General features: G+C 43.6%; 1 protein-coding gene across 1 annotated transcript in view; it reads left to right on the top strand.

Annotated features, from left to right (window-relative positions):
• Window positions 1–23,916, top strand: part of LOC141165727 (dynein axonemal heavy chain 3-like) — a 2,796,342-nt gene that overhangs the window by 1,485,589 nt on the left and 1,286,837 nt on the right. The window contains exons 40-41 of the mRNA XM_073651577.1: window positions 2,008–2,203; window positions 15,715–15,738. Coding sequence (XP_073507678.1) covers window positions 2,008–2,203; window positions 15,715–15,738 — 220 coding nt within the window. The remainder of the gene's footprint in view (window positions 1–2,007; window positions 2,204–15,714; window positions 15,739–23,916) is intronic.

The following is a 23,916-nucleotide window of genomic DNA, read 5'->3' on the forward strand; positions in this document are numbered from 1 at the left end:
AGTTTCATCCTGAAAATGATTGCAATCACAAATTCTTTGGTATTATTATCTTCATTTAATTTGCTTGCAAGGAAAAAACACAAAAGAGAATGAAGCAAAAATCAAATCATTGATCATTTCACACAAAACTCCAAAAATGGGCCAAACAAAAGTATTGGCACCCTCAGCCTAATACTTGGTTGCACAACCTTTAGCTAAAATAACTGCGAACAACTGCTTCCGGTAACCATCAATGAGTTTCTTACAATGCTCCGCTGGAATTGTAGACCATTCTTCTTTGGCAAACTGCTCCAGGTCCCTGATATTTGAAGGGTGCCTTCTCCAAACTGCCATTTTGAGATCTCTCCACAGGTGTTCTATGGGATTCAGGTCTGAACTCATTGCTGGCCACCTTAGAAGTCTCCAGTGCTTTCTCTCAAACCATTTTATAGTGCTTTTGGAAGTGTGTTTTGGGTCATTGTCCTGCTGGAAGACAAATGACCTCTGAGGGAGACCCAGCTTTCTCACACTGGGCCCTACATTATGCTGCAAAATTTGTTGGTTGTCTTCAGACTTCATAATGCCATGCACACGGTCAAGCAGTCCAGTGCCAGAGGCAGCAAAGCAACCCCAAATCATCAGGGAACCTCCGCCATGTTTGACTGTAGGGACCATGTTCTTTTCTTTGAATGCCTCTTTTTTTTCCCTGTACACTCTATGTTGATGCTTTTTCCCAAAAAGCTCTACTTTTGTCTCATCTGACCAGAGAACATTCTTCCAAAACGTTTTAGGCTTTCTCAGGTAAGTTTTGGCAAACTCCAGCCTGGTTTTTTTATGTCTCGGGGTAAGAAGTGGGGTCTTCCTGGGTATCCTACCATACAGTCCCTTTTCATTCAGATGCCGACGGATAGTACAGGTTGACACTGTTGCACCCTCGGACTGCAGGGCAGCTTGAACTTGTTTGGATGTTAGTCGAGGTTCTTTATCCACCATCCACGCAATCTTGCGTTGAAATCTTTCGTCAATTTTTCTTTTCCGTCCACATCTAGGGAGGTTAGCCACAGTGCCATGGGCTTTAAACTTCTTGATGACACTGCACACGGAAGACACAGGAACATTCAGGTCTTTGGAGATGGACTTTTAGCCTTGAGATTGCTCATGCTTCCTCACAATTTGCTTTCTCAAGTCCTCAGACAGTCCTTTGGTCTTCTTTCTTTTCTCCATGCTCAATGTGGTACACACAAGGACACAGGACAGAGGTTGCAAGTGTGATTTAGTTATTGCCAACACCTGTTAGGTGCCACAGGTAAGTTACAGGTGCTGTTTATTATTCGAATTAGAGAAGCATCACATGATTTTTCAAACAGTGCCAATACTTTTGTCCACCCCCTTTTTTAGGTTTGGTGTGGAATTATATCCAATTTGGCTTTAGGACAATTCTTTTTGTGTTATTTCATTGAAGACAAATTAAATGAAGATAATAATACCAAAGAATTTGTGATTGCAATCATTTTCAGGAAGAAACTGAGTATTATCTGACAGAATTGCAGGGGTGCCAATACTTTTGGCCACCACTGTAACTTTGTTTTGTTTTTTTCTAATTGATTTATGTGCTTAATCAATATTGTCTCTGACAGCTGGCTGATACATTTACATTTTATCCTCTTTTAACTGAATCTAGCCCACAGTCTCAGTGATGTATAAATTAAACTGAGCTTTACTTTTACTTCCTTGGGTCAACCATTGCCTCTCCACTGCTGCCCTAGTTCACATCTACTTCCTTGTCACTGCAGCCAATCAAAAAAGCTTTGGACAGGTTCAGAAGGCAGCACTGGACCCAGAGAGGGTAAGTAAAACTCACTTTACTGTTATTTTTACATCACTGAGTCTACAGACTAAAAGTAGTTGATTGAAATAGTAGTTTTTTTTCAAAAAAGTAAATGAAATATAAGAAATGCTCTTTTGTAAGAACTACTGGTGTTTTGTACGATTCGAGTGGACAATGTAATTTTTGTTCTTTGTTTCTAGGTTTAGTGAGTTTTTGAAAGATTTATGTGATCAAGCTTTTTACAGCCGAAATGTAAGTGGTCTGCAAATTCCAAAGCCTATTCAGTTACCAAAAAGTGAAAGTGTCTATGATATTGTCTATATGAAAAAGAAATTTTCATCTTGGTGTATGTGGAAAGATCTGGTTACTCCTACTAAAATTGAGGTTCTAGTCAAGGTAAGATAATTTGTTATGACACTGCACTTTGGTACAGTATGAATAATTGTAAATAATGTTCACAAAGTTAGACAAGTAATATGGCATTTCTGGCCATTAAAACTGTTAATAACAGTATTTTAAAAAATATGTATTTAATATAAAAAAATGTAATGCCTAATTTAAAATGTATCAATCTTACCATTGACATTTATAAATTACTAAAAGAATTACCCGGCTTCATTTGGGTGTATTTGGTGTAACTGTTTGTTGTTTGCGTCTGATTAAAAACTTTTCTTTGCTAATGATATTTGCATTAGTGTTTCACATTTTTCTGGACAGATATCTCAAGAATGGTAGGTTCCAGATTTTTATGGTCTGCATAGATAGTCACATGGAACTTAGCTATTTCAAGTAGATGTCATTGTTCTTCTATAGCTAATTTTATGGCTAAGAGCTCGCAGTCACCAATAGAAGAATTGGTGAGAATTTTTTGGGTAATGTTCTGAAAGGATTATATCTTGATTCAGAGTCATTTTGTGAGAACTACTCATACAGCAATTGCAGAGGTATCCATTTCAAAGCAGAATGATCTGTTAAAATCAGTTTGGTGTAATATTCTAGTAATTGAAAATCAAGATTTAAGTTCCTGGAAAGCATGAACAGCGCAATTTAAACAGTTCAAGAATTAGATGCTTTGAAGAAGCTCTGGAATGTAGAACACCTCAAACTTCAGCTTTCTCCCTTGACTTCTCTTTGAAACGTAAGTCCACTCGGGTGAAAATGCATCATCAAGGGAAGTTGCCACATCCATACCCGCAAGTTCATCTTTGACCCCACTGTATAGGCCAGCATAAATGATAGCTAGATGAACGCCATTGTTCTAAGTCAATTTAACAGTCAGAGTATGGAACTGGATGGCATATTGTTCCAAAGAGTTAGCTCCCTGTTTAAGACAGAATATGGAATCAGCAGCTATGTGAACATGATTAGGTTTATAAAATACTCTGTGAAAGGCAGACAGAAAGAACGGTAGAGAATAGATGATAGGATCATCCCATTCCCAAAATGGAGGTACTAAAGCCAAGAATCTCCAGATAAATAAAAAATGTATGACACTTTTGACCTGTCAGAAAAAAAATAGCTGGGTACAAAGTCGAAAGTATATATTACATTAAATTCTCAAAGCCATCTCCATCAACACAGGCATGAATAGGCAAATGTGGAGATATTCTCCAAGAAGAATATCCCAGATAAGAATTGAGCTGAGGCAGGTGTTGAGAAGCTACAGATGTAACCGCAGTTTGAGATAAAAATAATAATCCACACTGGTCCGCCGTAATCCAAATGGATTTCCCACGACGATACCCATATTCTTCATCCAGTGTATGGAGCGCCGTTCAGAGAACGAAGCTCCATAGACTGGAGAAGCAGTCACTGCTGGTTCTCACGCTGTACTTTGCAAGACCTGGCCGCTGTGAACTGAGGTGACGTCCGTAAGGTTACCTCAGTTAACAGGCTCCAGTTCTAACGAGGACAGCACGAGATCCAAAGTGAGCTGTCACGTCACTCTGAACATAGCTCCATACACTGGATGAAGAATACGGAGATCGTCATGGGTGTCGATTATTTTATTTTTTAATAAATGGGTATAAGAGGGAAATTGTCAGGGAGTAATTTTTTTCAAATAAAGGACTTTTGTGTGTGTGTTTATTTCTTTTGACTACCAGGTTAGTAATGGTGGTGTCTGATAGATGCCTCTCCATTACTAACCTGTGGGCTTGACGTCAGCACCAGCTGCTGACATCATTTATTTTTATTTATTTATTTTACTCACTTATATAGCACCAATTAATTCCACAGCGCTTTACAGGCATTATAGACATTGTCCCCATTGGGGCTCACAATCTAAATTCCCTATCAGTATGTCTTTGGAATGTGGGAGGAAACCGGGGAATCCAGAGAAAACCCACGCAAACACAGGGAGAACATACAAACTCCTTGCAGATATTGTCCTTGGTGGGATTTGAACTCAGGGCCCCAGCACTGCAAGGCTGCAGTGCTATCCACTGAGCAACTGTGCTGCCCTAGCATCCCCACAATCCCATTGCCCCAATTGCCAATGCACCAGGGCAATCGGAAACAGCCGAGACTAAGCGCCAGAATTGGCGCATCTAATGGATGTGCCATTTCTGGGGCGTCTAAGGGCTGGTCTTATTAGACTGGGAAGGAGACAATATCCATGGCCCATCCCAGACTATTAATATCAGCCAACAGCTGTCTGCTTTGCCTTAAGTGGTTATTAAAAATAGGGGGGACTCTACATCATTTTTTTTAGGGTTCCCATTTTTAATAACCAGAAAAGGCTAAGCAGACAGCTGGGGGCTGATATTAAAAGGCTGGAAAGTCCATGGATATTGGCCTCTTCTCAGCAATAATAATACCAGCTCACAGCTGTCTGCATTCCCTTGGCTAGTTATTTAAAATAGGGGAGACCGCACATTTTTTTTTCAATTATTTATTTATTTATTAACAAGTTGAGTAAAATACACATGAAAGGCACTGCTCCACTCCTCCACTTGGACCTATACCTTCTGGTTCAAGATAGATTATGTTTTAATTTTTTTATAATATGCTATTGTAAGTCATTTTCCAATCCAATCCAATTTGTTTGCAGTGCAGTTGTCCTGCTCTTACCCCAATTTTGCTTCCTTTTGCTGCCCCCTAGCTCTCACTATGACCATTTTACAGCACCAAGGTTTTGGTCTCCATTGACTTAATATGGGGTTCGGGTCCAGGGTCAAGTTCAGGTAAAGTTCTGGTACTCAAACCAAACTTTGGACTAAAGTTTGGCCGAACTCACCAAACCTGAACTTCCACGGGTCCGCTCATCCTTAATATTCAGGTGCATTAACCCTTTGGATTGATCGACAGTACTGTAGTTGTTCAATAATAAAATGAATCATCAAAAATACAAATTGCTTAACAACTGTACACTCAGTGTGTGAAACAAAAGTGCTTACTGATTTCTTTAGGAGAGTTTTTTAGCCATGCACTGTGATCTTTGGAGAGTCATTTTACAGGGAAGGGAAGAGGCGAGCTATGATAATCATCTATTGTGAATGATGTGTGTTAACTATTGTGGTAGATCGGCTCACTTGGTTGCACATAGAGGTAGACACAGGAATACTGTCTCTTTAAATCTTCTGCTGGGTTTATTAAGAGTGCTGCATAAACCATATCAATGTTAGCAAAAACAAACACAGCCTTCCTGGCCTAACAGGAAAAACAAAACATAATGTATGGCACAGTCCCTTTTGCTACGAGTGACTGCCCACTTCAGGAACAAACAACTCTATGTTCATCTTTCCTTTACATGACAAAACAGCTCAGAGCTTTCACCTCCAGGCCCACTCCACACCAATACTCTAAAAGGCTGATATTTTATCCCCTGACCTCCTCCCTCTCTGCTGGTGTTTAATCACCCTAGCAATAAAGATGACTGATAAACTCCTCATCCCTTCGTGTGCTGGAACATTTTTTCTATGTTTATATTACTTGAGCTAAAAATTTCAGTGCTACATATTGGTACAGATCCGAATAGTGGAACCAATGTGCCGTGGTAAAAGGAGGGACCAGAGGGGCGTAACTAGGGACCACACCCGAACGAACCTTGGCTATACAGTGGCATAGTCGAATCTGTGAACCAAGGAAGGACCAATAAGGTGGACCAGGTTCTACTGCGGGACCGACCTTGTGTGAGAGCAGGTGACTACTACGGGACTGATGGCAGGTGCCGACTGGTACGGCAGAAAGGCAGGTAGATGAGCACGGTTGGTAGGCAGGTAGGCAGGCTCGGCTGGTAGGCAGACTGGCAGGCACGGCAGGTAGGCAAGCTGGCGGGCACGGCTGGTAAACAGGCTGCCGGGAACGACTGACAGACATGCTGGTGGGTACGGCTGATAGACAGGCTGGCGGACATGGCTGATAGACATGCTGGCGGGCAGCACTGGGACCTGAGGACTGGAGAGAGTGTTAGCACACAAACTTCAACATTGCACAGGCACCTCCATTTTGGGGGAGGTGCCTTAAATAGAGGATGTCCTCCTGCCATTGGTAAGGGACATTTTAGGATGGTGCGCATGGCCCCTTTAAGAAGCAGGGAGCGCGCTCCCTAAGCACAGTGCCCGGGGATCTGCACGCAGTGCACGCACCCCACGCAGGCACAGCGTGGGAGACAGGAGGAGGTGCGGTGGACGCAGGACTGAGGCCGCGGCGGTAAGGGGATCGGTATCTCTGCGTCACAATACCCCCTCTTTACGCCCCTGTTCTTCAAGCCCGCAATAAATTTTTCCAGGAGAAGAGGGACGTGAATGTTCTCGCTGGGCTCTCATGACCTCTCCTCAGGACCAAACCCCTTCCAATCCACAAGAAAAAATGTTTTTCCTCTTACCCTCTTAGTATCCAGAATGTTCTCTACCTCAAAAACATCTTCAGTGCAGACTGGGGCTGGAGTGGTACCCGGATCATCAGAGAATGGATTGAGGATGACAGGCTGGAGGAGAGACACATGAAAAGAGTTGGGAATCCATAAGGAGCCAGGGAGTTTCAACTTGTACGCCACTGCATTAATCTGCTTCAAAATCTCAAATGGACCGATGTACCACGGACCCAACTTATATGAAAGTATTTTGAGACGAACATGCTTGGATGATAACCAGACTTTGTTCCCTGGATAGAATACCGGCGGACCCAGACGTTTCTTATCTGCATGTCTCTTCCTCCACTCAGAGGACTGTAGCAATGAAGACTTTGGGTCCTCCCAGATCACAGAAAAGTTTTTAACAAGAGACTCTGTGGCAGGATTGTCAATAGAAATGGGAAATGGGATATTGGGATGCTGAATGTATACCACAAAAAATGGAGATTTGGCTGAGGAGTTGCTCACATGATTATTATAGGAGAATTCGGCCCATGGCAGGAGTTCCACCCAGTTGCTATGGTGGGTGTTGAAGAAGTGCCGAAGGAAGCTAGTGAGGATCTGATTGATATGGTCAACCAGGCCATTAGACTGTGGGTGATAAGCCAATGAGAAATCCAATGTGACATTCAGAAACTTGCACGTGGCTCTCCAGAAGCGTGAGGTAAACTGGACCCCTCTATCCAAGACAATATGAAGAGGTAGGCCGTGGAGACGGAAGATGTGAAGGATGAACTCTTTAGCCAGCACTGGCGCAGAGGGTAGACCAGGCAGAGGAATGAAGTGAGGAGTGGTGAGCTACCACCCAAATGAGAGCAGGAAAGAGATTTATCCAGCACAAGACAGATCAAACGGAGCAACTGTAATTATTCTGGAGGGCTCAATGATGTGTTGAGGCTCCTCCTCTTGGTCAGTCAACAGAAATGATCTGGAGAGCGCATCTAACTTGATATTTTTATCTCCCGGCCAGAAGAAGAGAATAAAATTGAAGCGGGCAAAGAACAAAGACCTACTAGCCTGACGAGGGTTAAGTCGTTGAGTGGACTGCAAGCAGGTGAGATTCTTATGATCCATGTAAATGACCACCGGATGCAGGACCCCCTCTAGTGAGAATCGCCACTTTTCCAGCACCAGTTGGATGGCAAGCAATTCCCTATCTCCAATGGAATAATTGCGCTCCGAAGGAGAGAAGAGCTTGGAAAAGAAGCCGCAGGTCACCATTCAAGCGGACCAGTATTTCTGGGTGAGGACTGCTCCGGCCCCTGAAGATGAAGCATCTACTTCCAGGAATAACTGCTTGTTACAGTCAGGAAGATGCAGTACAGGAGCAGAAGAGAAGTCTTGTTTAAAGGACACAAAAGCACTTTCTGCCTCAGGAGTCCATTCCTTGGGATTAATCCCTTTGCGGGTCAGGGTAGAGATGGGAGCAGTCCGAGAAGAGAAGTGAGTAATGAATTAGCGGTAATAATTTGCAAATCCTAGGAACCGCTAAATAGCCTTCAATCCCTCAGGACGGAGCAACTTTAGAACGGCAGATACCTTCTCTGGATCCATCTTAAGGCCAGTCTCCGAGATTATGTATCTCAGGAATGTAAGAAACGTCTGCTCAAAAACGCATTTCTCGAATTTGTCAGCAATACCAGTCAAACGTCTCTCCGATGTTAGGGTAGATCTGGAGAGAACACCAGGATATCGTCCAGGTATACCACCATGCAAGTATAGAAAATTTCGGAATATGTCATTCACTAGCTCCTGAAAGACTGCAGGTGCATTGCGGAGTCCGAAGGGCATCACGCGGTACTCGCAGTGGCCATCCCAAGTGTTGAATGCCTTCTTCCATTCGTTACCCTGGCGAATCCAGCCCAGATTGTATGCTCCACAGAGATAGAGCTTAGTGAAGATCTTTGCGCCTTTGAGGCGATAAAATAACTCGAAAATGAGAGGCAGTGGATACTTGCTCTTTATAGTTATTGATTTAGTCCCCTGTAGTCGAGGAAAGGCTGAAGAGAGCCATCTTTCTTCTTGACAAGTAAGAAACCTGCTCCTGCCGGTGAGGTGGATTTCTGGATAAAACCCCTAGCAAGATTCTCCTCAATGTATTCTGACATGGCACGGGTCTCGGTCAACGACAGGGGGTAGATTCGATCATGGGGGAGGAGAGGCACCGGGGATAAGGTCGATGGGACAATCATACATCCTATAAGAAGGTAGTGTCTCAGGCTATTTCTTGTCAAAGATGTCCGCGTAAGACCAGTAGGGTGCCTGCAAGCCAGGTAGATTAAATGGAGGGGATAGAGGTCGAGCAGGATGAACAGAAACCAGACAGATTTTCTGACACTTCTGACCCCAGCGGAGCACTTCTCCCGAACTCCAATTCAAGACTGGCTTATGGCAGACCTAAGAGTAGGGGATGGGAGAGACCAGACAGCACATAGAAGGAGATTTTATTCGAGTCCAGCAATCCTAACTGAAGAACCATCAGCTCGATGACAAACAGAATGGGCCCTTGGCAAGGGGTCTCCCATCCACCAAAGAAACCGCCAACGGATCCACGAGGCACTGGATAGGGATCCGGCTTGTTGGATGAGATTCCCAGAAGCACCGGAATCCAGGTAGACAGTCTCAACAAAATGGATGTGGTCACAGGATATGGCTACTGACAGAATCAGGGATGGAGGGGTAAGATTCTTGCCCAGGATGACCTCTCTAAGCAATCCTAGGCTCTGAAATTTCACAGCGTCTCAGGACAGGAGCGGATTAGATGCTGTGAGCTGCCAGAATAAAAGCATCTTCCTTCAGCACGGCGGACCTCCTGGCAAGTTTTGACCATCGTCACCTGGTCAACTTGCATAGCTTCAGGGGTGGATGCCGAGGCAGAGGCTTGTTGCGAAACCGGTCTCCGAAAGATAGGTGCTAGGCATAAAGGTCTTCTCTCATGGACCACCTCCTTAGGATGCTACTGGAATCTGATGTCAATCTGCATGGCCAGAGACACTAGATCATCCAAAGAGAAGGGTATTTCATGACTGGCCAGCTCGTCTTTGAATTGCCCAGAAAGGCCTTCCCACAAGGTAGCCACCAGAGCCTCGTTATTCCAGGCAAGTTCAGACGAGAGAGTGCAAAAACAGCGTACTGGCCCACTGTGAGGTTTCCCTGGTGCAGATGGAGGAGAGTGGAGGCTGTAGAGGACGTGCGGCCAGGCTCATCGAAAACCCTCCAGAAGGACTCAAGTAAAGCCTGGAGATTAGACACCAGAGGGTCCCCCCTCTCCAATAGAGGATTGAGCCACTTCAACGCCTCTCCAGTGAGATGAGACATGACAAAGTCCACTTTTGCCCGATCTGAAGCAAACTGATGAGCCAGGAGCTCGAAGTGCAGCATGCACTGATTTACGTAGCCCCGACATAGAGCGGGATCACAGCCAAATATTGCAGAGGCAGACAGTTAGAGACCAAAACTGGATACCGCACCGCCACTGAGTTGAGGTGCCACCGGACCGGTTACCGCTTGGGTAGAGGCAGGCACAGCCGGGGTAGACAGTGCATCCAGGCGGAAGTGTACAGTCCGCAGGAAGGACAGGATTGTATCCTGTTGCGATATCTGGTGGGAGACTTCTTGGTAAAGGTCTGAGACCGAAGGAGCCTGGGAGCCACCGGATTCCATGGCCTGTGCAAACTGTTACGGATCCGGATGGTGGAACCACTGTGCCGTGGTACAAGGAGGGACCAGAGGGGCATAACTAGGGACCACACTAAGACCGACCTTGGCTATACGGCGGCTTAGTCGACTCTGTGAACCAAGGAAGGACCGAGAAGGTGGACCAGGTGCTACTCTGGGACCGATCTCGTGTGAGAGCAGGTGACTCCCACGGTACTGATGGCAGGCACTGACTGGTACAGCAGACAGGCAGGTGGATGAGCATGGCTGGTAGGCAGGTAGGCAGGCTCAGCTGGTAGGCAGGCTGGCGGCAGGACAGGTAGGCAAGCTGGCGGGCATGACTGGTAAACAGGCTGGCAGGCACGGCTGATAGACAGGCTGTCGGATATGGCTGATAGACAGGCAGGCGGGCAGCACTGGGACCTGAGGGCTGGAGAGAGTGTTAGAACACAAACTTCAACATTGCACAAGCACCTCCATTTTGGGGAGGTGCCTTAAATAGAGGATGTCCTCTAGCCATTTGCCGGGGACATTTTTGGACAGCGCGCACAGCCCCTTTAAGAACCAGGGAGCGTGAGCACGCGTGTCCTAAGCACAGTGCCTGGGGATATGCGTGCGGTGCACACAACCCGGGCAAGCACTGCGTGGGAGACAGGAGGAGACGCTGTGGACGCAGGACCGGGGCCGCGGCGGTAAGTGGATCGGCGTCTCTGCCGGGCAGGAGGCAGAGACGTCAGCGCTACACATACCTCCCTTCCAGTACTTTTCCAGTGACTTTGTCACATATCCCCACCTTCAGTTACCAAGCAGGGGAGTCTAAACAGGGCATCTGCGTTATCGTGCCGTTTACGAGGCCTGATAAAGACTTTCAACCTTAAGCTTCAACTTTTGAAACAGCATTTCTGCTTCAGGAGACCATTTGGCCATTGATGAACTTTTTGCTCTTTAGAAAGTCGGTCAGGGGTGCGGCTATCATGGAAAAATTGGGATACACAGCTGATAGTATCCTACCATTCCCAGAAATGTCTGAACCTGATCCTTGGAGACCGATTTCAGCCAATTTTGGACTGCCTCCACCTTATTCACTTGCAGCTTTACTTTGAATCTTCCAACAATGTGCCCAAGTATTTTCCCCTACTTTTTTTCACACGTCTTTGGATTTATGGTAAACCACCCTTTCCTCAGCACATCCAGAATGGCCTTGATCTTCTGCAGATGACTTCCCCAAGCCAGGCTGAATATCACAATAACGTCGAGGTAAGCTGTGGCGTACTTTTTGGGAGGGGCTAAGAGCCAGTCTATGGCTTTCTGAAAGGTAGCTTGGTCTCTTTGCAGTCCGAATGGGCTTCTGGGATACTGGAAGCAACTGTCAAATATAAAAGAGGCCGTCTTCTTCTTAGCACTTTGAGAGAGGAGAATGTGCCAGTAACATTTCGTTATGTCCAGGGAGGTGATGTATCTGGCTGACCCTAGCTTCTCTATGAGTTTATCATCACGGGGTATCGTATACATCTCAAATTAGTCCACTCCTTCAAAATCACCTTGCGGCGGGCTTTGGAGATTTTATACGACTTTTTGTTCACCTGTACATGTGATTCAGTCAGTATTCCATGTTCAGCAACCTGCGTATGGCTTGGAAACTCTGAAAACAGGTCCTATTTCCACTGAAACAGTTCTCGGCACTATTATTTATTGGCTGGTGACAGTGTCTCTGCCACGGTGATACCCTTAGTGTGCTCTTCTGGTCTGTCAAGCCAACATGGAGTTTCAATGTGGTTTCTCTGTGGACATGCATTGATGGATAGTGGCATGAGAGGATTTTGGTTGGGAGAGGTGGTAGCGGTTAAATGGCAGGTGGGGCAGGACTTGCATTATATTAGGATTTCACGGTGACATCTGGGCCAATAGTACCTCCGCATGATCCATTCTTGAGGTTTGTCCACCCCCAGATGGCCACCCAAGACATGTGAATGGGCCCTGTACAACACCCTTTTTCTGTAGGGTCCTAGTGCCAGCAATTGCTCCACTATCTCTTCCCTCACCTTAGTAACCCGGTACAATAAGTCCCCACTCAACATGAAATAGGGAAACCTGGTGTCAACCCCTGACTCCCGTGCTATGCTATTTTTGATTGTTACCTTATTGAATGCTTCTTTTAGAGATAGGTCCCTATGTTAGGTGAACCCAAATTTTTCTCTGGTTACCCTTATCTCAGGAATGTCTGCCTCAGGGGATACTGCTTTCTCCTCTTCTCCCATGACCCATAAGGGAAATCTGTCAGACTCTGGGGTTGGTGAGATTTTTTTAGGGCCAACCCATTTCTTACCCGAACAATTGAGGTCTCCGACCCTCCCCCACAAGTCCCAAAACAACACAAAGTCCCGGGCCTATGATAATTGGGTGCAAGATATCCTGGACAGCGACATCATAGGACTCAATACATTGGGCCATTTCAATGACTTCTCTGGCCACCGGATAGTCTTTAACATCCCCGCGAATGCAGCGGATGCCAACCTTCTTCCCAGAGATTAATTGGAGAGGGAGTGTGACCCTCACGAGGGTCACCAAACTCCCTGAGTCTAGTAGTCCAGTCATTTGCAGGCCATTCACTTTTACAGCACAAGCTTGGGGCCCCTTGCCGGGTGGACAGTCCACACTGCAAGCAGGATATGTGTAGAAGGAACACCGGTGTCCCATGCTACAGTCGATTTGCTTGGTGGTCAGAGGACAATGGGCTGCTATATGTCCTGGGCTGTGATATCTTCAGCAAATTCCATCCACCGATGAGGGCCTTGGCATGACTTCTGCCGCTCCCTTGGACTTTGGACACCCCACCCCCTTTTTAACCTTCGCACCCATGGAATGGGTTGCCTCCTCACAGACCCATTGACCCCCTCATACCTTTCGACCAGTCCGACCAAGTCAATGGCATTCCAGGGATCTCCCTGGGCAACCCAAGTCTGCATCGGGCTCGGAAGGGGGTGTGTGAACAAGTTCATTACAACTCGCTTTACCATCTGCGCTGGGGTAGAGTACTCCGGCTGTAATCACTTTTGGACGAGGTGCAGCAGATCAAACTTTTGGGAGCGAGGGGGTTTGTCACTGTGATATGCCCAGCGATGGACCTGTTGTGCGCTGACAGACATTGCCAATCCTAAGCGTGCCAAAATTTCTATTTTCAATTTTTCATACTCTTTGGAGTCCTGTAAGGCTAAATCATATTAGGCCTTTTGTGGTTCCCCCATTAAGTATGGCACCAGGACTTCCGCCCACTGGTCTGGTGGGAGTTTCTGTCTATCGGCGACCCTTTCAAAAACAGTTAAAAAGGCCTCTATGTCATCACCCGGGGTCATCTTCTGCAAGGCTCTCCTCACCACCTTCCGGACATAGAAATCATCAGTTGACATTGGGGTTGGAGCTGCCGCTGTGCCACGAACCACCTCTGTGAGCACATCAATCTACTGCTGCTGTTGTCGGCTCTGTTGTTGGTACTGTTGCTGATGCTTTGGAGCTGCTGCTGGTGCTGTTGCAAGTGCTGCTGGTGCTGGCTTTGGAACAGGTGCTTGATTAGCTCCTCCATTTTTTCTTACCATCCTTACAGCCGCCTTCACCCAAGGTCATGCAGTCTGTTCACAGCAGTCACACTTGCTTCCTGGGGATCTTGCCCACACTTCTCACACCAACTGTGGTAGATCAGCTCATTTGGTTTCAAATAGAGGTAGACACAGGAACACTGTCTCTTTAAATCTTCTGCTGGGTTTATTAAGAGTGCTGCATAAACCATGGCAATGTTAGCAAAAACAAACACGGCCTTCCTGACCTAACAGGAACAAAAAATAATAATGTATGGCACAGTCCTTGTTGCTTCGGGTAACTGCCCTCTTCAGGAACAAACAACCCAATGTTTATCTTTCCTTCACATGACAAAACAGTTCAGAGGTTTCACCTCCAGGCCCACCCCACACCAATTAAAAGACTGAAATTTTATCCTCTGACCTCCTCCTTTCTGCAAGTGTTTAATCACCCTAGCACTAAGGATAGCTGATTAACCCCTCATCACTTCATGTGCTGGAACATTTTTTCTAAGTTTATATTACTGGAGCTAACAATCTCAGTGCTACATATCTCCCCTCCAGTACTTTACTTGTGACTTTGTCACAGTATATACAAGTATTATCAGAGATTGTACTCCTGCCTATGGCCATGTACTCCTGCTTATGGCCAGGGAAAAACTGCAAGATTTTTCACATTTTGGAAGTGGTATAGTGGCTATAAATGTTGGAGTTAGAGATGTGTGGATCAGACAAAATTCAAATTAGCTTGTCTGTTTGCGTGTTTTTTCCTGGGAAATTTGAGTTGTGGATAAGTTATTCTCTACAATCTTAATGTCCCTTATTAAGCTTTCGGGTCTGTCCAGTCCCCAGAGCATTCTAAACATAATATGTAACAAAAACATGTATATATCATTATACTTACCTCACCGTTGACTCTCACGCCCCTCCGCACCTCACCACCACCCATCCTGTCCTTGTCTCATCTTTAGATTGGCATTGGCAGTGGTGAAATCCATGGGTCTCTGAGGCTGCGTCAAGGCTTCCAAGGTTCGGGAAGGTTCTGTGCATGCACCCGTAAAGGTTGTGGTGCACTCGGTGACGTCATATATCTCAGTATGGCCAGAGACTTTTGCAGGCACATCCACAGAACCCTCCCAAGCCGAGCAAAAAAGACCCATGGATTACATCACTGCCAACACGACCCAAAGATGCAGCAAGGACAGGACAGATGGCAATGAGGAGCAGAGGGGCAGGAAATGTGAGTGTAAGATTTTTTTTGTGTGTTTCTTTAACATTCTTTTCGCCTCTCGTTGTTCAGAAAAATGGTGTCCAGCGGCCACCATTTTGACGAATCGATGCAGAAATGAATTACAGAAAAAAACGCTTTTTAACGAATGTGGATTTTTGTAAAATTCTAGTAGAATTCAATTCCACTTGAATTTATTCACTCATCTCTAGTTGGAATCTATAGATTCAATCCAGTGTGGAACTAAACAGGTTACTCAAATCTGACAGTGTGTTGGCTAAAAATATACTGCCTAACAAGTGTAGTATTTTAGTTGTACTATTTAGCAAAATGATGAAAACATCCATTCTGTCTCAAAAATAAGGTAGAATTGTTACTGAATTGGGAATGTATTTCAATGTATCTTGTTCTCAAATTAATCAAATACATTTCAGTGGAAAACTTCTTTAACAAATGTTTAATATTTTTCAAAAAATATTATGTTACGATAATTATATATTAAGAAAAACAAGAAATATGTATTCCAGTGTTACCAATGACAATCTGTACATTTCCTTCTTTTACATGAAATGGTGCCCCTATTTACCAATTGAAGGATGGTGAGAGAAATGTTCTTGTCGTAAGTATGGAAATATTTTACAACTATTTTAGTAGTTCTATTTGCTCAATAATAAGCCATATAAATTGCTGTTTTATGCTTAGATGTATCATATACAGGTGCATCTCACTAAATTAGAATATCATCAAAAAGTTAATTTATGTCAGTTCTTCAATACAAAAAGTGAAACTCATATATTATATTAAGCCATTACAAACAGAGTGATCTATTTCAAGTGTTTATTTCTGTTAATGTTGATGATTATGGCTTACAGTCAATAAAAACACAAATGTCTCAGTAAATTAGAATAAAATAACACCTGCAAAGGCTTCTAAAGTGTTTAAAATGGTCCTGTAGTCTGTTTCAGTAGGCTCCACAATCATGGGGAAGACTGCTGACTTGACAGATGTCCCGAGGCACACTATCCAAGCTGCTTGCGGTCTAGTGTGAAGTTTCCACAGTCAGTGATGGTTTGGGGAGCCATGTCATGTACTGGTGTAGGTCCACTGTGTTTTATCAAGACCAAAGTCAGCGCAGCCATCTACCAGGAAATTTTAGAGCTCTGCATCTGTTTATTTAATTGGCAGTAGTGATGATCAAATCTTTTAAAATTCTAATTTGTGAGCTTAGGCAAATTTTTCCAAAAAACTCAATTTGCAGGTACTCCAATTTCTCTGAAAAGATGTACATAACACTCTGAGGTTTCCTAGTACTTTATACAACCCCTTTCAACCCTTTTAATGCAAACACCACCTAAATAATGTAAAAGTGACTTTCACATACAGTACAGACCAAAAGTTTGGACACACTTTCTCATTTAAAGATTTTTCTGTATTTTCTTGACTTTGAAAATTGTACATTCACACTGAAGGCATAAAAAATATGAATAAACACATGTGGAATTATATACTTAACAAAAAAGTGTGAAACAACTGAAAATATGTCTTATATTCAAGGTTCTTCAAAGTAGCCACCTTTTGCTTTGATGACTGCTTTGCACACTCTTTGCATTCTCTTGATGAGCTTCAAGAGGTAGTCACCGGAAATGGTCTTCCAACAATCTTGAAGGAGTTCCCAGAGATGCTTAGCACTTGTTGGCCCTTTTGCCTTCACTCGGCGGTCCAGCTCACCCCAAACTATCTCGATTGGGTTCAGGTCTGGTGACTGTGGAGGCAAGGTCATCTGATGTAGCACCCCATCACATTCCTTCTTGGTCAAATAGCCCTTACACAGCCTGGAGGTGAAATTGGGGTCATTGTCCTGTTGAAAAATAAATGATGGTCCAACTAAACGCAAACCGGATGGAATAGCATGCCGCTACAAGATGCTGTGGTAGCCATGCTGGTTCAGTATGCCTTCAATTTTGAATGAATCCCCAACAGTGTCATCAGCAAAGTACCCCCACACCATCATACCTCCTCCTCCATGCTTCACGGTGGGAACCAGGCATGTAGAGTACCTCCGTTCACCTTTTCTGCATCGCACAAAGACACGGTGGTTGGAACCAAAGATCTCAAATTTGGACTCATCAGACCAAAGCACAGATTTCCACTGGTCTAATGTCCATTCCTTGTGTTCTTTAGCCCAAACAAGTCTCTTCAGCTTGTTGCCTGTCCTTACCAGTGGTTTCCTAGCATCTATTTAACCATGAAGGCCTGCTGCACAAAGTCTCCTCTTAATAGTTGTTGTAGAGATGTGTCTGCTGCTAGAACTCTGTGTGGCATTGACCTGGTCTCTAATCTGAGCTGGTGTTAACCTGCTATTTCTGAGGCTGGTCACTCGGATGAACTTCTCCTCAGAAGCAGAGGTGACTCTTGCTCTTCCTTTCCTGGGGCGGTCCTCATGTGAGCCAGTTTCTTTGTAGCGCTTGATGGTTTTTGCAACTGCACTTGGGGACACATTCAAAGTTTGCCCAATTTTTCGGACTGACTGACCTTAATTTCTTAAAGTAATGATGGCCACTCGTTTTTCTTTACTTAGCTGCTTTTTTCTTGCCATAATACAAATTCTAACAGTCTATTCAGTAGGACTATCAGCTGTGTATCCACCAGACTTGTGCACAACACAACTGATGGTCCCAACCCCATTTTTAAGGCAAGAAATCCCACTTATTAAACCTGACAGGGCACACCTGTGAAGTGAAAACCATTTCCGTTGACTACCTCTTGAAGCTCATCAAGAGAATGCCAAGAGTGTGCAAAGCAGTCATCAAAGCAAAAGCGTTGACTACCTCTTGAAGCTCATCAAGAGAATGCCAAGAGTGTGCAAAGCAGTCATCAAAGCAAAAGGTGGCTACTTTGAAGAACCTAGAATATAAGACATATTTTCAGTTATTTCACACTTTTTTGTTAAGTATATAATTCCACATGTGTTAATTCATAGTTTTGATGCCTTCAGTGTGAATGTACAATTTTCAAAGTCATGAAAATATAGAAAAATCTTTAAATGAGAAGGTGTGTCCAAACTTTTGGTCTATACTGTATATGGCTATATGCAAACAGGGCAAATCTTTCTTCACTGCTGTTTTCGCACACACACTCTCTGTACACTATATTTTGAGTATTTTTTTTGCCTTTTCTCCCTATTGCTATTGTTATGCTGTGGGCTCTGATATCTGTTCACAGATACATTAACCCCAAAATGGTTGCTGCACTGCACTCCATGCCTCAGCTTTTATATAGACTGCTAGGTAATGATATACTATGTAATATGATAGCTGCAAGACATTATTGGAAAGCATGCCCAGTTAAACCCAAGGTCATGTGAGCCTTCTTTGGCTGGTTGTTATTTGAAATAGTGGTGGACATTTTTGCTAATTGGTGCAAATCGAATTGCAATTTGAATTCACCCACACAAGTACATTTTCTAAAATTTGACACAAATTTGCTTGCCATCAAATCGATTCGCTCATTTCTTGTAGATGTGAATTTTCTAAAATTCGACACAAATTCGTTTGGCATCAAATAGATTCACTCATTTCTAGTAGATAGCTCTATATTTATTAGAATAAAAGCTAACATGAATGACGACAGCAGAAAACGTAGGCATCAGCTTCCAAAAAAATATTGCATATATCTTTGAAAGACTTTGGTATAAATATAATAAAATGATTAGAAATAAAATAAATTAATACAAATATTGCAAATATCATTAGTAGAATTTGGTATAAACATGTTAGGCCACATTTATTCTGAATTGTGGTTATATTAGTCATATTCATATCTTGCACACCATCTGCGCATGTAAACTCAGGACACAAACCTCATTTATTATGTTAGAACCTTTCTCTCTCTTTTAAATTTTATATGAACACATCTGTGAATAAAGTATCTAATTTACTTACCACTATATTAGATGTCAGCACAAAAAGAGTATAAGAATATTTTTGACTTTCCACACTAGTACACAGAAAGTATTTGTGTTATGATATTCAAGGGCAGTTTAAAGGGAATCTGTCAGTAGGATCAACGTTCCTAAGCCATCTATATGGGCATGTAGGTCATAGAAAGTTGAATAAAATAATGTCCTGATATCTGTGATCAGATGAATTGTTACAGAGAAATTCATGGCTTTCTTATATGCAAATGAGCTGTTAAGATCTAGTGGGATATAAACAGATCTCACTGAGAATCTACCTGCAAAGTTTATATTAAATGAAAGGGGACATTACCAATGTGAACCAAGTAATATTTGACACTTTGTTCTCATAATCATCCCACATAGCTTTGCAGTAAGATCAGAACTAACACAGTGAAGCAGAAGTGAACTCTGTATAATTTCAAATCCATTTAAAGTTGTCCTCTCATATTGCTAAAGCTGCAATTTCACAGCCAGCCAGTGTGGGGTAAAGGCAGTGCAGCAGAGCTGCGAGCATTGTGAGAAGGCAACTGCAAATGTGCTTCTTGTATTTGTAATGAAATAAAGTTCAACTTTGCTGTACTATGTTAGTTATAATCAGGCAGAGCTCTGCAGCACAGCTGACAGGACTATGAGAGTACAAGTGCTGTTGTAAATGTTTACAAAGAAACAAAGTTCACTTCTGCTGCACTGCGTTAGCTCTCATACCACTTTAGAGCACTGTGTGATTATTAGAACAAGGTGTCAGTTGTTACTTAGGTCACACTGGTAACGTCTCCTTTCATTTAAAATAGGTTCTAGAGACAGTGTCCGACCCATAAATGAAAATAGCTCATTTACAAATCATAAAACTAAAAATTTTTCCTGCTATATTTGGTCAAGCATTTAACTCATCCATAATGTGATGGCTGGAACTGCTTCTCTATGGTGAGCCTGTGAAGTTAGATGGTATTGATCATGATGCAACTCACAATTATTTTTCAAGGTTTGCGACAGTCAATCTGAAGTGCTGTCGACACTTCATTGGGGCTTGTATACATACATCACATAAGAGACACTGGGACTGGTGTATAAAGATCACATAGAAGACACTGAAGCTGGCATACATACAGCACATAGGAGACACCCCAGGGCTGGTATACATACAGCCCATAGGAAACACTGGGGCCACGAACTATGGCCCACTGGAAAGGTGACCGAGAGTCAAAGCAAATTATGCTGTGGGCTGTTTACGGACCCCAGGAAGAAAGTTCTTCACCCTGGTTCTATAACCTGCATTCCCATTAATACAGCTGAAGAGGGTTGATCCTACTGACATATTCCCTTTAAAGGAATATTGCAATTTACAACAATAAAATCATGAGATATAGTAATTAAAATGAAATAATAATATTAATAATAAAAAAAGTTAATTAAACTAAAATAATAATGCTTCACATGAAAGTTTCAGTTACAATTATTTACACATTATTAATGTCAAAATAAGAAATCAAATTTATACTCACCTGTCCACTGATAATCCATAATGCTGATGTCCCACTATGACCCCCAACTCTGATACATCTGGTTTCATTACTGAGCGATGACAAATATTACCACACAGCATGACAACCAGCTCAAACTGAGTTGAGCATGATAACGCAGTTGTGTGTGACTGGTGGTGACATCATTACAGGGGTTGTTAGGTCAAAACCGATAAGCCTGCGGGGATTCGCAGACCTGGGAACGGAGGATATGTATGTGTTATACATATCCCCTGCCAGTGGGTGCAGCCTCCCTCCATACACTTGTATAAAGCAGAGGCCATGCCCTGACCAGTGACAGGGATAGCCAGTAGGCGTGTCCGACTAGAGGGTGCGGCCTAACTCCATATAAGTGTATGGAGAGCGAGGCTGCGCCCACTGGCCGGGGATATGTGTAGCGCATACTCACCCTCTGTTCCCGGGTCTGAAACTGACAAATCCCCGCAGCGCACAGTGCGTGCGCTGGGGGGTATTCATAAGTCTGCAGTCACATAAAGTGACTGCAGACTTATCGGTTTTGACCTGACAGCCCCTTTAAGGTTACCACCAGTCACACGCAGCTGTGTTTTCATGTTCAGCTCAGTGTGAGCTGGCTGTCTTGCTAAGTAGTAACATTACTGATGTCACCGCTCAGCAATGCAAACAGATGTAGCAGAGTTGGGGATCATCGTGGGACACCAGCATTATGGATTATCGGCGGACAGGTGACTGTATAACTTTGATTTTTTATTTTTACATTAATAAACGGGTAAAAGAGGGTCAGGGAATGTTTATTTCAATTAAAGGACTTTTTTCTGTGTGTGTCTTTATTACTTTTCACTATGGGGTTAGTAAAAGGTGTGTCTGATAGACTCCTCTCCAGTATTAACCTCTGGGATTGATGGCAGCTGACATTACAAAGCTGACATCAACCTCAAAACCATTACCCCACTTGCCAATGCACCAGAGCAAGTGGGAAGAGCCTAGGCTAAACTCCAGAATTGGCGCATGTTATGGATGCGCCATTTCTGGGGCTGCTGAGGACTGGTGTTTTTAGTCTTGGAGGGGGCCAATATCCATGGCCTCTTCTCAGCCTATTAAAATCAGCCCACAGCTGTCTGTTTACCCTTTGCTGGTTATTAAAAATAGGGGGACCCCACGCCGTTTTTTTTTAATTATTTAAATAAATAATTTTAAAAAAATGACGTGGGATCCCCTACATTTTTTATAGCCAATCCAGCGAAAGCAGACAGCTGGGGGCTGGTATTCTCAGGCTGGTAAGAGACCATGGAAATTTGGCCCTCCCAGGCCTAGAAATAGCAGCCCCAGAAATGGTGCATCCATTAGATGCGCCAGTTCTGATGCTTCTTCCCACTTGCCCTGGTGCGTTGGCAAGTGGGGTAATAGTTTATTGGGTTGGTGTCAGCAGTTTTATGTTCGCTAACATCAAGACTAGGAGTTAGTAATGGAGCGGTGTCTCTTAGACATCCCCATTACTAACCTCGTAGTCAAAATTAATAAAGACACATGCAGAGAAAAGTCCTTTAATTGAACAAAAGACTCCCTCACAATAATCCTCTTTTACCCATTTATTAAGATCAAAATAAAAATCAAAGTATTCTTTACCGCACCTTTCCGCCGATAATCCATATGTCCCGCAATGAGCTCCAACTCTGCTACGTCTGGATGCATTGCTGAGCGGTAACATAAGTAATTCGACCACTCAGCCCGGCATCCAAGACACACTGAGCTGAGCATGAGAACACCGCTGCGTGTGAATGGCGGTAACCTTAATGACGTCATGCAGCAGCCTTCTCACTCTCAGCTCAGTGTGAGCTGGATGCTGAGCTGAGAGGTAACATTTGTCATCTCTCAGTAATGAAACCAGATGTAGCAGAGTTGGGGATCATTGTGGCACATCAGCATTATGAATTATCGTCGAACAGGTGAGTATAAATTAGATTTTTTAATTTTACAGTAATAAATAGGTAAAAGAGGGTTATTGTGGGGGAGTGCTTTTTTCAATTAAAGGACTTTTTCTCTGTGTATCTTACTTACTTTTGATTATGGGGTTACTAATGGGGGTGTCTGATAGATGTCTCTCCATTACTAACCCCTGGGCTTTGTGTCAGCAGACATAAACCAGTTGACATCAACCCCAAAACTATTACTACACTTGCCACCACACTAGGGCAAGTGGGAAGAGCAGGGCAAAGTGCCAGAATTGGCGAATTTCATTGGATGCACCTTATCTAGGGTGGCTGCACCCTGCTATTTTTAGGCTGGGGATGGCCAATATCCATAGTCCCTTCCCAGTCTGAGAATACCAGCCCCCAGCTGTCTGTTTTAGCTCGTCTGGTTATCAAAAATGGGGGGGACCCCGCAACGCTTTTTAAAATGATTTATTTAAATAATTTAAAAAAACGGCGTGGGGAGCTCTCTATTTTTGCTAACCAGCCAAGATATAGCTGACAGCTGAGGGCTGCAGCCCACAGTTGTCAGCTTTACCTTCACTGGTTATCAAGAATAGAGGGGACCCCTTGCCAATTTTTTTCTTTTATTTATTTATTAGCTAAATACATGTCCAGTAAAATACACATGCACTGCACTTATTATATCACTGACATATTTATAACTATGCAAAGAAGCCGGCTGGTGAATACTTTTATCAGCGTACGCCTGCTCTCGCAGCTATCAGCAAGACCAGGCATACGGTGATGAGAGTAGTACTCTAATCAGTCGATGCCTTGCTGGCTGTTACCTTTTCACTGCTGGTCACAGCTGCTGTCTTATATGCTGTCATCTATGTGACTGCGCGGGAACCGCAGCACTATGACCGCCGGTAATGGCACTGTCACACAGATTACAACGTGGGAAGCGCCGGATGTTTGGGCCCCCATTCATATGAATGGGGTTCGGGTTCGAGTTCGCGTACTGTTCTGATACCCGAATCAAACTTTTTTTTATAGTTCAGCCAAATCCGACGGACCCGAAAACTCACTGGTAACGCAAGGCATCACTTAATAGAATGGGGAAATAGCGCATTGTTAGGGAAGGATCAGACTGAGCATTCATCAGAAAAGCATTTAATTCAAACCTGTGCTTGGTATGTTGAGATATTCGAAAGGAACAGCTAAGGAAGTTAAGGTACCCATAGAGAAAATAGAGACTTAAGGAGTAGTTAAATCTGGAAACTGGAACTTAAGTTTTAATACTTGTAAGTTGTAAAATTCTTCAGAGTATGGATAATTTGGGCAACAGTTTTTAAGTTACCCTTTGTGCTCCAGAGATTTCTTTTCAATTTATAAAAAGTTGGAAAAATGAATTTCTTGACTATGAA

Source organism: Phyllobates terribilis, unplaced genomic scaffold, assembly GCF_046119375.1.
Source record: "Phyllobates terribilis strain yellow unplaced genomic scaffold, ASM4611937v1 Scaffold_11__3_contigs__length_659146591, whole genome shotgun sequence".
Classification (NCBI taxonomy): domain Eukaryota; kingdom Metazoa; phylum Chordata; class Amphibia; order Anura; family Dendrobatidae; genus Phyllobates; species Phyllobates terribilis.